This window comes from Uloborus diversus, chromosome 4 (genome assembly GCF_026930045.1).
Source record: "Uloborus diversus isolate 005 chromosome 4, Udiv.v.3.1, whole genome shotgun sequence".
In the NCBI taxonomy this organism is placed as follows: domain Eukaryota; kingdom Metazoa; phylum Arthropoda; class Arachnida; order Araneae; family Uloboridae; genus Uloborus; species Uloborus diversus.
In genome coordinates, this window is record NC_072734.1 from 76,908,229 (window position 1) to 76,921,211 (window position 12,983).

General features: G+C 32.0%; 1 protein-coding gene across 1 annotated transcript; it reads right to left on the reverse strand.

Moving 5' to 3' along the window:
* Positions 1–799: 799 nt before the first annotated feature.
* On the reverse strand, positions 800–12,259 carry LOC129221394 (neuropeptide-like protein 31). Its single transcript, XM_054855865.1, has 3 exons — positions 12,140–12,259; positions 3,369–3,761; positions 800–938 (listed from the first exon to the last, which is right to left on the reverse strand). Exons 1-2 carry the CDS (start codon positions 12,152–12,154, stop codon positions 3,384–3,386), a joined length of 393 nt encoding a protein of 130 aa, XP_054711840.1. The 5' UTR covers positions 12,155–12,259; the 3' UTR covers positions 800–938; positions 3,369–3,383.
* Positions 12,260–12,983: the final 724 nt, after the last annotated feature.

The window sequence follows — 12,983 nt, forward strand, 5'->3', positions numbered from 1 at the left end:
AGTGTACATTATGTACTGCACTTTAACAGTAAAATAAATAGTATTTTAGTACAAATAGTTTACAAAAAAAAAAAAAAAACTCTTTCGTCTAATAATTTGACCAGCACTGTAAATCAGAGTTTCAACCAGGAAGCCCTCTTTTTAGACTCCCTTGTTTCAACCCACCTGGAAATGTCAGGGGCATTTTTCGGACCCCAGGAAAAGAGAGGAAAACTTTAAATTTTTGAATCAAGAGGGAGAAAACTTTATTCTTCAGGATGGAATCATGTTTCGTTAAAACATGAAAGATAAAACATTGCCTTTACTTTTTTCAACTGGAGTATTTTTGTAGTATTTCCATTTCAGGTATTTTTTACAATTGCTTTATCACAATTCAAAACTTTTATAGCATAAAATGGTCATAGAAATCGGGTATTGATTTTTTTTTCTTTTTTGCGCTCAAAAAACTTTGAATACATGTTTTTTTTTTTTGGTAATATGTCTATGTAAATGTATTGATATTTTAATTTTACTGCCAAAAATGTTTCTAAGCTCTCTATTATGTCGTGCTATGTATTCATTGATTTCATTAAAATAATTTTCCTCGTTCATCTTACAATAGGATTTTTACATACTTTCATTTTATTTGTACCTACATCATCAAAGCAATTCAGAAAAACACTTAATAACTGAATATAAAACATGAATTGATACCCACGAAAAATTAAAATTTGAGAAACTATGCAGAAGTTTTTGTTATGTAAATGTGTGTGTGTATGTGTTTGCCTAAACAGAAAAGCATAATAAACAACAAACCAAGCATGTTAAAAAAAAAAGAAAACATTTATTTCACACTTTCACATATTTTCACAAAATGTGCAAAACTAGACTTTTCTCTTTTTCGGTTTCCATGAGTAATGATTTTGGCATTTCCAGTACAATCAGAGCACAATTATTCACTGAAAAGAAAAACATGAGAAATTTAAAAATTTGAGTTTCATTCATGCATTACACAAAATGTGTCAATTTACTTAATACAGGGACTGTGTACATATATTTAAATAGTAATAATTAGAAAACAAAGTTATGACGCAAATATTGCAAAAACACCTTTTAAACAAGCATTTAGAGAATCCTTTAGTCAATGCGATACGTGTTCGAGTTTTACTTTCAAAAATCACAAGAAAAATGTCATATTGCGTCTTGTCTTCAAGAAGGGGACGTTCTATCTAGACCTCGAAACAGGTGTTTCTTTTTCTATTAATGTATTTTTTTGCGTCAAAGATTTGCTTTACCTTTACTAACCACTATAGTTTCGAACCGAAGTGAAGCGAAAGATAGTTAGATCAAGAATGTCTGTGATAAAGTGTGTAGGCTTTGTGATAATGTTGGCATTCATGCCAAGATTACGAGAAAATATTGCAATATTGTGAAATTGAAGTGTGGAAATAGTTGTGCATCAACTGTACTAAAAAATAGAGATAGGGAAATCGGGAGCAAGATGACGGGCAGATCAGATGAAAGATCTCATTTTTTTTTTTTTTTTAACAATAGATTATAGCTTAATTCATGAATTGGAAAGAAAAGAAATCAAAAGGTTAACACAGAGTTTCAGCTATTCAAGATTTTATTTTGGGTCTCCTGACGTTAGGGAATCGTTTACTAATGCATAATTTTTACTTTTACATCATTTTTGGAGCAATTTCCTTTAATAAACTTTTATTTTTTAAAAGTATCTTCCGTTTCAAGTTGATTCAAGAGAAATGCAAGAAGATAACTGTCGAGTAAGGAGAAAGATATTAGAACACACAAACTGCGAAAAAACTTGCATACTTGTTTCGGAAACTCAAGAAACCTCTTTTTCAGCATATACTGTTGACAACTTCGGAATTATTCTACATGATTCTATTTCGAAACTCAGACCTTAATGTACTGATGAAGGTCTCCTTGTAAGCCAGAAACAAGTGTACACAATTTGTTTTCCGTTTGTACACTATGTCGCTGCTCCGTCTACCCTAAATTTCCTCACGATTAATGCTAAAAGTTTTTGGTGTAGAGTATAACAACACTGGTCCTAACACCAAATGAGTAAGGCAAAAAGCAAAAGTCGTATATTTAAGCGATAAAAATGGCTACTTTTAAAGACACATTTTTTATAGCAATGGTGTCGATTCCGAAGTTTTAAAAGTTTTTTTTTCTGAAGGAGCATGCTTGAAAACATAGAATCTGACGATTTTTTAAACAATTAACACAATTAAACAATCTTTTAAATAATTTGACAAAGTTTAATATTTTTTAAAAATATTTTAATCGGTGGGCAGATTCAATTTTATTTTTTCCGCTTCTGGGCATTACATCACAAAAGATGAACTGTTATTAACTGATGCCATTAGCGCAGAGCACATTATTTAATTTACTTCTGGATTATCATTACCTGGAAACGCAGTAGACAACAAGCGTAAGCATGCAGCATGCCAGTGGAGTAGCATGCCAAAGTTCATCACTTGTGACGTCATAAAGACCACGCCTTATTTGAAAAATCGGACATTTTAAAAAATAGTTAATAAAAGATTTTAAATAAAAGATTTTCCCCGCTCCATGTTATTATTATTATTATTATTTATTTATTTATTTTTTATTCATTCATTTATTTTATTTTATTTTTTTTTTTTTTTTTGCTCATTCTATGAACTTCAGTGACTAAAAGTAATACTTTTGATTGATGGAAACAACCTCATTGAAATCAGGTAATTTTTCACGGATGTTTCGTTCTATTGTAGTATCACTCTGCTTACCAGTGCTGCATTTTTACGCAGTGTATTCAGACCACTTCTTAAAATGATTTCATTTTTTCGTTTAAATGTTCGATCATATTTTCTGGACATAATATCTAAGGACGAAATATATTGCAATGCATGAAGACACAACATTAAGCAACGCAATAAACAGCTGCTATAATTTTTTGCTAAATTTTTTAGCACTTCAATAAAAATTTAAAAACTTATGTACTAAAGTTATATTACTTCTTCAAAAGAAATTTTAAAAAATGATAAAATATTATAACCATACAGTACTATTGAGAAATTTTTGAATTAAAAAATAAGTGTTTTTGGCAGTAGTTTTACGAAATCCTTACATCATACATGAAAGCCAATTATTGACGTGCAAAAGTTTTAAATACGGGAGAAAAAAAAATTCTACCCCGCTTTCGCGTTCGTTCCGAGATTAAAAGAAAATCACTTCTCATTCGAAAATGAGAAGTTTTTGCAAAATGTTTGTACAAAAGCGCGAATTTTTTTGTTTGTTTTTTCCTCTCTTTTTCCCCGTTTTTGGTAGAAAATGAAAAAAAATTCGAAAAACAGTAGAAAAACGTTTGCAGCAATTCTTACCTAAAAAGATCAAAATCAACCCTTGTGACCATATCCTCCATATCCTCCACCGTAGTGTCCTCCACCATAGTGACCTCCACCATAACTTCCATAACCTCCGTAGCCTCCATAACCCTTGTAACTTCCAAGACCATATCCACCTAATCCGCCGCCATGTCCACCGTAGTAACCACCTCCGTAACCTTTGCCATAACCGAGGCCACCTCCGTACAAGCCGCTACTGTATCCTCCTTTTCCGTAACCACCGTATCCTCCGTATCCGCCTCTGTAACCTCCGTAGCTACCGTATCCTTTACCGTAGCCACCGCCATATCCTCCACCGTATCCTCCACCATATCCTCCGTAAAGTCCACCAGCAGCGGCGACGGCGATCGTGCAGAGAAAGAGAAAAGCCTGTAAACAGAAAGAGTTAATTGCTAAACTGTATTAAACTTAAACTTATTCGCAATTCAAAAAACGTGTAAGAGGTGCTGCTGTCTGAAAGAGGTAAAACAAAAAGCCTCTCGCTTACACCTGTCCAACCAGGTATCTGCCTTGTCCGAACAAAATTGCAGTGTTTTACCTGTTTGAGTAATTTCTTAAATCTCCGCTAGATGGTGTGTCCAAGCTTTAGAACTGCGAGTTGTATTTTTGTCCCGAATCAAATAACCAAATTTTGAGAAACTAGTGTTGTAAAATTTAAGTTGCTCTCGTGTGCAGGTAAACGGCAGTATCAGCGGAAACGATTTTTTTTTAGAAGTTTAAAGAAACACGTTCTGGATTCCAGAGGGAGACTGTTGTACCTTGACCATGGTGTACCTTGCGCCATGCACTCTAATCAGCTAGCGCTTTTACCAAGTGAGGAATCACGGTACTATGTCAGCCATGACAGTCCCTCCACCTGCCAGAGTGAGTTGTCGGTTGAAACTCCAGCTTTAACGTGGACAGTGATTGTTTTGTTATTAGTGCTAACAAAACTAAATAATTCCAGTGTTACTTAAATGAAATTGGACTTTTAAAGACTAGTGTTACCCAACTGATTGACTAATCTATTGCCTGTCTCTCGGTAAGTGTATTCAACATTTAGTCTTTACTTTTTACGTAGCTGTTTAGTCACTTTTATATAAACATGCACACTCGTGTACCTTGAAACCAAGCTCCATCTTGTACCTTGAACCACTGGATCAAGGTACAATAGGTACAATAGGTTGTAGTGATTATTTTTTTTTTTAGGTAGGATTTTATCATGCCTCGAAGTAAAACTGGCATCAAGAGAGATCCAGTAGATGTTGAGGCATTGCAAAATGCTATTGAAGCAGTATGAAGTAATGATCCTCACAAAAAAATGACTTTTAGAGAGGCCGAAAAAGTATTCAAAGTGAGCAGGTCAACCATTACTAGGCATTTAAGAAAATTGAGTGAAAGTGGGTCCAATAAACTTGAATACAACGTAAGTTATGCAGCTAAGCAAGTACAAGAGGTCTATCTCAAGGTACACGAGCATCATGTACCATGGACCAAATTACATAAAATTTGTGAAAATATACAAAAATAGAAAAATATTTTTTTATTATAAGAAATATTTGTTTACTCAGTTATTTCATTAAAACCTAAGTATTTCATGAAATTACTGGACAAATAAGTTAAAGCACATAATTGGATTAAAAAAAATCATCCTTTACCTAGTTATTCTGTTCCTAGTTATGAAATAAACTGGTAACAGAACGTTAAAAAAAATTAATAATAATAATAATTTGAATTTTGACCTCTTGAATTCAAATTATGTTTTTCGCAATAAGAGTCTATGTGTGTATGTAGGCGTGTGTGTTTACGTGTGGAGGGGGGGGTATGTGTGTTTGTGTGTAGGGGGTATGTGTATGTGTGTAGGCATATGTGTTTGTGTCTGTGTGCAGGCGTATGTATGTGTGTATAGGTGTTTGTATATGTGTGCACGTGCGTGTATGTATTCGTGTGTGTGTATGTGTTTGTGTGTGTGTGTTAAGGCGTATGGATGTGTGTATATATGTTTCCGTGTGTGTGTGTGCACGTGCGTGTATGTATGCGTGTAAGTGTAGGATATTGACTCAACTTGGAGACGGTTTTCGCTAGAGGAGCAGCATCGTGAGACGGCCGGTCGAAGGTGATGCTGCAGTGGGTGCTGGAGGGAAAATAAAATGATAGGACCTCAAAACCTCAAAACAGTCAAATGAAAGCAATAAGCAATCGTGATTGCTCAAAAAAAAAAAAAAAAACACCTTCAAAGTTGTTTTGTGAATGAATTGATCGTGAATTGCTAAAATCTCTTGAAATATATATGTATTATCCCTAATGCGGATGATTCATTGATAAACAAAAAGAAATAGTAGATGATACATAATTTATTATTTCTGAAAAGAGTAACAAAAACATCTTCCAAGCCAGTAGTTCTCGACCTTTTCACCATTGAATACTACTTGGTATCTTTCCGGCTCTGAAGCGGACCACAAACAGTAGACATAATATTTTCATGGCAATTATATTCGGTGAAAATGAGATGAATCCAAAAGCTTTCGTCGATAAATTTAATTACGGCTGCAAAATCATCATGTAGATTAATTTTCGCTAACTGTTCGTTTACCACATGAAAATTTCTGGCGGGGCCACAAGTTGAAAATCACTGGTCAAAACTACGTTTAAAAATAATGGAGTGGGGTTGTTTCCTTCAGTCAAAAGTACTACTTTTAGTCACTGAAATTGATAGAATAAGCAAAAAAAAAATCATGGAGCCAGAAAAAACTTTTATTTTTCCAACAGTTATTTTTTATTAAATTTTTTTTAACTGTCCGATTTTGGAAAAAAGGCGTGGTCTTCACAAGTGATGTACTTTGGCGCGCTACTCCATTGACGCACTTAATGCTTACGCTTTGCTGTCAACCGCAGTTACATGTTATGATAATTTGCGCTGTACAATAATGGTATCAGTGAGTGGCATTTCATCACTTGTAATGTCATGTGCAGAAGCACAAAAATCTATCTTCGCACCGATTAAAATAATTGCTAAAAAAACTTTGTTAAATTATTTAAAAAATGGTTAAATCCTATGTTTTTAAGCATGCTGTTTTAGAAAAAAATACTTTTAAATTTCGGAAACGACCCCACTAAGTATACACACATACACACGTCATTGCAAAGCAGCTAGGGATTGCAATAAAGGACCAAAAATGCAATACCGGAATTCGGTATTTTTAAAACGTGATACCGGAATACCGGTATTTGAAATTTCTCAAAAAAATGCTTGAAAACATATTGTTCCGTTGCCACATTTCATAATTTTGTTCAAAAATTGTATTATTTTGACAACGTATTGTGACAAAAAAAAAAAAAAAAAAGAAGAAGAAGAAGGAACAAATTTTATAATAAAACTGCTAACAAAGGCACAATACATCTTCTCTAATTGTATATAAGTTCTTCATCTTCAAATCATTCGTTCTCTTGCATGTTATTTTTATATAAATCCTTTTCTGTGTGTGTTGTGTTTCTTTTGTGTTGTTAAAATGATTATTATTATCTTTTAAATTAATAGTTTGTTGTAATATCTTTCCAAGACACGATACTTTTCAAGTATTAACATCTTTTCCTTTTGAGCAGGAGAGGTTTGTGTGTATTTATTTGCCCTTGGGTTTGAAATTTACGATAAACTTCTTTAAATCTGATCTTGTTAGTTTCTCTTAGTCGCTTTCGCTTTCTTTTCAAAATTCTTTACTATTAAAGTGTGTAAATATCTGAAAATATGTTTCAATTGATTATGCTTTACCTTAATACTAATTTTCAAGGGACTTTTTTCAAGGTATTTCCAAGGTACAAAGACAAATTAGCATTTGTTATGCTAACAAGAAAATTTTTTGTCAAAATTTAGTACAGTTGCGAAAAATAATTAAAAAAGAAACCATAAATTATTACTGCAATTTATGGTTGGAATAAATTGTTCATAGGACAAATTCATTCAAAATTACACTCGGAATTAACTTTCACAAAAGAAAAAGTCAGTGATAAGGAAAATGGAAAAAATGAAAACATAGTGCACAAAACAGCACAAAAATGCGAGTTATCTCACCCTCTAGTAATGACAATATCATTTTGCAATCTTTCCTCTACTTTTGTTTAATGTTTAGTTCGTGCTTTTAAAGCCAAATTTTTTCATCAATAGATTGATTTTGGTTCTGTATCATGGAAAAAGAAATGAACATTTAAAATATAAGTAGATGTTTAATAAGTTCAATTGAATATTTTTAAATTGAAACTATTTATTATTTCCAGCGAATTCCAAAAATACCGGAAATTTCACCTCAGCAAATACCGGTATTTTGAAATAGTAAAATTGCTCGAAATACTGGTATTCGGTATACCGGTGTTGCAATCACTAAAAGCAGCTATATGTTGTTCAAAAATGATTAAAAACAACTGGAGAGAGAGAGAACCTGGTTCAATAATTTTATATACTTTAACTAGCGTCTTCAGTTATTTAATGAAATATCTAATTATTTTTAGATATAACGGTATTCAACTTTGACGGTAGCACATACTCGTCTTCCTGTATCTGCCGCTTGGAAGCTCAGATCTTTTTCGTATATCAAAAATTGATTCCTATAAACCTCAGAAATCATGGACATTGATTGCCAAATTATTGGACTTACTTCAACAAAAACTACAGTTCTTTGTCTGAAAAGACTTTAATTAAATTTATTTGGGTTAGAATTCTTATAATTTTTTCATCGAACAAGAGTAAATGACTTCCTTAATTGCGTTTATCAAAAACTCCATTGATTTTTTATTTTATGTATTTCGCTGAAAAGTGGCAACACCAATTTTATCGTTTGGCTGTTTACAGTGGTAACAATGTTTGCTTAGCGATTAGAAAAGATTTGATTATTTCAAACGTATATTTTTATTTTATATTGAAAATTATCCATGTTTATGAGTAAACAGAACGTCTCAGTAAAGTATCGTACCATGATCCCGTAGTATAAGTCCTTCATGAGAAACAAATGAGACGAAGAATTTTTGGCAATGATGAACGCCAAAGAATTCCCACACCGAGCAGACTTTGCTAAAGGTATGAAGAAACTTACAATTGAGGCAGAGTGAGAAGCAAAGGGATGTAAGTGGCAAAATTAAAAATTTGGAGATAACCAGTACACATGTTAGGTGAACCTCTCGTCTGTCTTGGGGCAAGAGATGGTACTAGTAGTCCTGGTAGTTGCTGCTATGCAGCATGATTTAGAAAAAAATTCAATGAAAGTCTACCTAGGATACTATCTTCAAACGTGTTTTACTCAAAACTTGAAAATGTCCACTTACATCCCTTTGCTTCTCACTGTCTCAATTGTGTTACTTAAATTCAAAAGTTAATTTCTTTGCAGAAACAACTTTAGTACTGTAAACCCTCATTAATCGGGACTTTGCTTAATCCGAAAAAACCATTTAGACGTAAATAAAAAGTGAGTTAGTGCAATAATGTGTTTTTGTAGGCTTTATTTTTATTTTTGCAATGAACTTTTGCAATTTTCTCTCATGCAGTTTAATATATTTCATTTTTTTGACTTCATTTTTCTTCTTTTTTCTGACAGTGATTTTTGAATGTTCCACTGGATATTCAGTAAATTACCGCCCTATTGCCAGGGCTAAAGCAGAAATACGTGAAATACACCGCCAGCTCGGTCATTTCCCCGAAATTGCAGTCCTCTGCTGGAAAGGACTGAGCTGGCGGTGTATTTCACGTGTTCCACTGAATGTTTTTTGTTTTTTTTTTTTTTTCGTTAGACGAATGGATTATGTTAGCGTAGTTGCTGGGCCAGTTTGGCGATAAAAAATAGAGTTGCGGAACTATTTTTTACATTTGAAAGATATTATTTGATGTCTTTTTTTTTGTTTATTTGGCGAAATATTTTAAATTGCAGTAAAATCACTCGCTAAATAGAATTTTAAAGCAACTGTAGATCTAATTTAATGATTTGACGAAAAGTTTTAAATTACAAAGAAACTTTAATAGTTTTTTTTAACATTAATAGTTTTTTTAACATTTTTTTTTTTTTTTGAAAAGGTGTGTACGCATTTTATGAAAAGAAAAACGATCATTTCACATCAGAGGGGGAGAGGGCGTCAATTGTTTTTATCATTTTTTTTTTTTTTTTATTCAACGGACTTCTATTAAATTTTTAGCACGGGCATCGTTGTGCGGATAGTTCAATAATATATAGACATTCTTTAAAGTGTTCGATAATTTTTGTGAGATTATATTTTTGGCACTTTTTGGTTTTTGATTTTCAAAAAATTAAGTTTTAATATTTTTAAAAACATTTCATGTAGTTTTGTTGGAAATTGATCATAGATCTTATAATTAAGTACCTATTCCGAAAGATTAAATCTAACCAGTGGATAGGGTTCTATTTCATTGAAACTCGTACGTGTGCGAACACTTTTGGGAGTCTCTGTATATGACAAATACCGACTGTATATGCATGGTATTAATTCCTTTCAGCAATTCGAACCTTATTTTAACCAAGCACCTGGCTGATGGTAACATATTTGTCTCAAAATATGTAAATGACGAAATAAAACAAGATAAGAAACAAAATGAGGAAAATTCAAAAAAAAAAAAGACGAATAAGAAGAAAACTTATTGAATCGCAAAAAAACGAAACATATTGCACATATTGCAACAGAGTTTCTAATTTTAAACATCTCCTTCTCTTCATCATTTTTCAAACTTATTTATCACAATTATTTTCATGACGCTTAATGTATTTTCTGCCATAAAACAGAGCAATATTTTTTTTTTTTTACAAAATTTGAAAGAAAAACTCTTTTCTCACAAAATTATGCGGATGACTCTATTCAGAACGGGGTCGTTTCCAAAATTTTTAAAGTATTTTTTTCTGAAAGAGCATGCTTAAAAATATAGGATCTGACCATTTTTAAATAATTTGTTAAGTTTAATATTTTTAAAAAATTACTTAAATCGGTGCGTTTTTATTGTTTACGTTTCTGTCGTGTGACATCACAAATGATGAAATGCCATTCAGTGTTGCATTCACGGAGAAAAATATTTAATTCGCATCTTTACTCACGTGTATTGGCAACGATATGGTTGATAGGAAGCGTAGAGCGCAATTTTAATTCGCTGCTTCATTATCATAACGTGCAAACGCGAAAGTAAGATGCGCCAAATTGCATCATTTGTGACGTCATGAGGACCACGCCTTGTTTTCAAAATCGGACATTTTAAAAAATTAATTAAAAAATAACTGTTGGTGAAATAAAAGTATTTTCTGGGTCCATGTTTTTTTTTTTTTTTTTTTTTTTTTGCTTATTCTATCAATTTCAATGACAAAAAGTATTACTTTTGACTGAAGGAAACAACCCCATTTCCTCTTGAGTGCTTCAACAAAGGAAAAATAAGGAATAAATGTATAGCACATAATGTTGTAAAAATAATGGGATGTTTGACTGTTCAGGATAAGAAAAAGTTTAGTCCAGAAGAATATTAACACAAGAACAAGTTATGTCTTTTTTTAGCAGAATGAAAGAGACGGCTAAATATTTTGATGCTGAAATGGATGACGATGATGAGCTTTTAGATTTCACAATTGAAGAAAACGAAATTGCTGAAAAAGAAAATATAAGGGACGAAATCCAGCTTTTTTGCAGAAGCAGAAGAATAATTATTTCTACATTCATTTTGTAACTTAGCGCCTAAATATAAAGTTGTAAATGTTAAAGTTCAAGTTAAAATTTAAATGAGAGAGAGAGAGAGAAAGAGAGAATATCAAATTTGTCACAAAACATTAAAATATCAATTTATGTTGCAAACTTTATTATAAAAAAACAGCAGTTTAAGCAAATAGTATGAAGAAGCAGAAAACCACGACGACAGAAATAGGCTAAGTTATTTTTTCTATCTTCCTCTATATTCTTTTTTTTTTTTTAATTATAAAATACTGGAAATTCTGGAAAAAGTATTTTCTGGATCATTGTTATTTTTTTTACTCATTCTATCCATTTCCGTGACTAAAAGTAGTACTTTTGACTGAAGGAAACAACCCCATTGTATCGGACTTTATACTTTCTACAATCAAGTTAAAGTTTTTTCTTTTCCTGTTTTTGCTTTTCTTTTCTGTTGAAAATAATCTATTTCAAATTATTTGTTTCACGATTTTCTTCGTGGATGCCCAATGCAGAAAAAATAGAAATAATACATAAAATAATGCCCGAAAAATTTTCAAATTTTGAAAAAAAGAAAAAAAAGTTTGCAGCATAATTTTGCCAAGCTAATTTTTTAATACAGCAAGTAATTCTTCACTGACAATTTTATTTTCTATGCGATACAATTTTTTCGCCTACTATCCATTGAAAAATTGAAAGTAATAATAATAAATGAACAAATAAATAAACAAAACTATTTAAAACCAAATTTTTAAACATTAATATTATATTTGAAAACTATGACGACCACTCATGGATATCTATGACAGGGTAAAGTAAGGTTCGAAACTGTCACTGAATCGTGACTTTCTTTATCTTTACTAATAATAAAGCTGAAAGTCTCAACGAGAGGAAGAATTCTATCTCGTCTCCTCAACGAAATAAATCGAATAATCACTTCCACAACAGTTTTAAAACATCGGAGACTAAAATTATAAAATCTTGATAAATCTTTAATTTAATTTAAATTCCAGAAACTTCATATCTGCCACCTCGATAGAACTCCTGGTGATTTTCCTTCGAAACAAAAAAAAAAAAAAAAAACTACTCACCACAATTCTGTTCATGATGAAATCAAGTGAAATGAGTTCAGACTCTTGTCCTAATGTAGGATGATGTCCAGTGATGATGCTCAAGAGCACCGTGCACCCTTTTTATAGAGGGGAGCTTCTTAGAAGGAAACCAGGTTGTTCCAAGTTCGGCCCCGCCTCCCCGTGAAACTTTCTCCATGACCTTTAGCTACCTGAACTTGACGTCACGGCGTCTGAAGAAAGGAACTGGTCGGAAATCCAATACGTGAGCTGAACACTTTAAAAGAAAGTTTTTCCCAAGAAAAAAAGCAATTAAGATGAATGTCCATTATTCTTGGTGAAGGTTGTCACAAATGCTCGAGTTTAGAGCAATTCACTTTTTGTGAAAAGGATATAATAGCTTTAATTTAAAAGAGGTTTTTTTGTTTTTTTTCGTGAAAACAGTATGGTTTGAAGACATGTCACTAGTTTTCAGAAAATATTATTAGAACTTTTTTTTAAAATGTTGATTGTTCTTAAAAAAAAAAAAAAAAAAAAAAAAGGAATCATGGTTTGATTATAGATGAAAGTTTTATCATCGACTCGTCATCCAGTTCAATTACAATACTGAAATGGTCTTTCACACCGTACTTTCCATTAAAGTTTGAAAGAGAAAAAAAAGAAAAAAAAAACAACAGAAAAAAAAGGTGGTTGTATTGCAAAAATTTTTGTTAAAAAACAAAAAATAGGGTCAAAATTAAATTGAATAATGAAATAAACATTGAAAAATAAATAATTCGAAAGTAAGGCATTGAAATGGGGAAATGAGTTTCTATTGGTCTGCCTAAAACCCCCCTCTCTCCACCCCCTTCCCTAGGTAACAACT